The sequence below is a fragment of the Anoplophora glabripennis genome, unplaced genomic scaffold (assembly GCF_000390285.2).
Source record: "Anoplophora glabripennis isolate ALB-LARVAE unplaced genomic scaffold, Agla_2.0 scaffold172, whole genome shotgun sequence".
NCBI lineage: Eukaryota > Metazoa > Arthropoda > Insecta > Coleoptera > Cerambycidae > Anoplophora > Anoplophora glabripennis.
In genome coordinates, this window is record NW_019416503.1 from 284,094 (window position 1) to 285,742 (window position 1,649).

At 35.1% G+C, this 1,649-nt stretch overlaps 1 protein-coding gene across 1 annotated transcript in view; it reads left to right on the top strand.

The window, feature by feature from the left end:
• Positions 1 to 738: 738 nt before the first annotated feature.
• LOC108905260 overlaps positions 739 to 1,649 on the top strand; it is a 125,713-nt gene continuing 124,802 nt past the window's right edge. The window contains exon 1 of the mRNA XM_023454763.1: positions 739 to 953. Within this exon, the coding sequence (XP_023310531.1) occupies positions 754 to 953 (200 nt within the window). The 5' untranslated portion in view covers positions 739 to 753. The remainder of the gene's footprint in view (positions 954 to 1,649) is intronic.

Genomic DNA, 1,649 nt, shown 5'->3' on the forward strand with positions numbered 1-1,649 from the left:
GACAGACAGACAGACGCGGCGGAGGAATAATAGGTTATAATATGTAGTGATGTATACAAAAACTTAACAAATTATATACTAAAACCTTCTTCGAGAACCACTCTATCCATTGGTGAAAACAGCATGAAAATCGGTGCAGTAGTTTTTGATTTTATCGCGAACAGACAGACAGACAGACAGACAGACGCGGCGGAGGACTTTGTTTTATAATATGTAGTGATATGAACATTAGTAATATATAAAATTTGTTTTACCTAGTGGCGAGGCAATAAAATGCACTTATTGGTATTCTAAATATGTATATTGATTTGAAATGTATGATATACTGGATATATTCATTCATTCATTTGTATGTCACAACTTACAATTTTTCTTGTTTTAGTTAATTTTATTTTCTGATAGTTATATGTATTTTTTGCTTACTGATGTACCTATATAAGTACTATGTATTTTTGTTGTATATATTTATATTTATATTTCTTTTCTTTCTTCTCACTATCCTGTAATTAGGACTTGTTCCTATGGGACAGTTTAGTTTAAATAAATAAATAATAAATAAATAAATAGTACTTCCAATTAGCAGGTTACTCTCTGTCAGTATGGCCGTTTAAAGGCCTAGAAATAGCAGTGGCCGTTCATAGATGTAGCATTTACATCTCATCTACATTATCTAGACGCTACTAACCAATAATTTCTTTGCAGATCGTGGATGGCAATGCGAAGACGGACGTGTCCAACCGCAAGGAGCCCGGCATGTTCTGCGGGGAGAGCGAACAACCCCAGACTTTCATGTCTGAGACGTCGTTCGTCAAGGTGGTGTTCCACGTCGAGAATTTCACGGACCAGACCTACTTCAGCTTCGACACGAGGGCGGAGCAGCAGCTCGTTGTCTACCTGCGCTACGGCCAACACCCCGAGCTCTATCCCAACAGAAGGGGTGAGGTGGTCCAGGGGTAAGGGATGTTTTATTGTTTTTTGTGTGTTTGTGGTACTGAAGTTGCAGGACATTATTCATTCATATTAGTTATGTCATCATGTTTCAGCTCGTACTTCTGTGTCCGTGATATAACTTCAAGAGGTTATTCAAATGTTCAGAAGCTTTAAAAAATTAAAAGATTTAATCTAGTCACGGGTCTTCGAGGAAAATTATGTGGAAATTTTGATACAGATTTATGAAATTTGCTGATGAAAACTATAATTTATTTATTAATTCGTTTTTCGTGGTTTTAATATCTGATATCTTTCAAAAAAATTTGTCTATACTCCGCGGTCGAAATTATAGAGAGTGACTCAGACATAATATAAAAACACTATTACCATAATTCGTATAAAATATAAAATGATTTTTATATGGTTCAATATTATTTATCTTTGTGCCGCTCGCTACGCACATCGATAGGATCTATTAATCGTATATAGACTGAGTTACACTGAACGTCGATCTATATTCTATCTCTATCCTTTGCACTTGTTAGGGAATAGGGGAATGCTTTTTTAATGGGTATAAACGGACTTGATTTATCCGTCCTGAGAAACGTCATAGCATAAGCGTAGACGAGGGGTCTAATTCAATGGCTATAATAAATTTATATATTAAAAAAACACAACTGGGACGTTTTAAAATGCTGTAATAATTAAAATGGATCAAA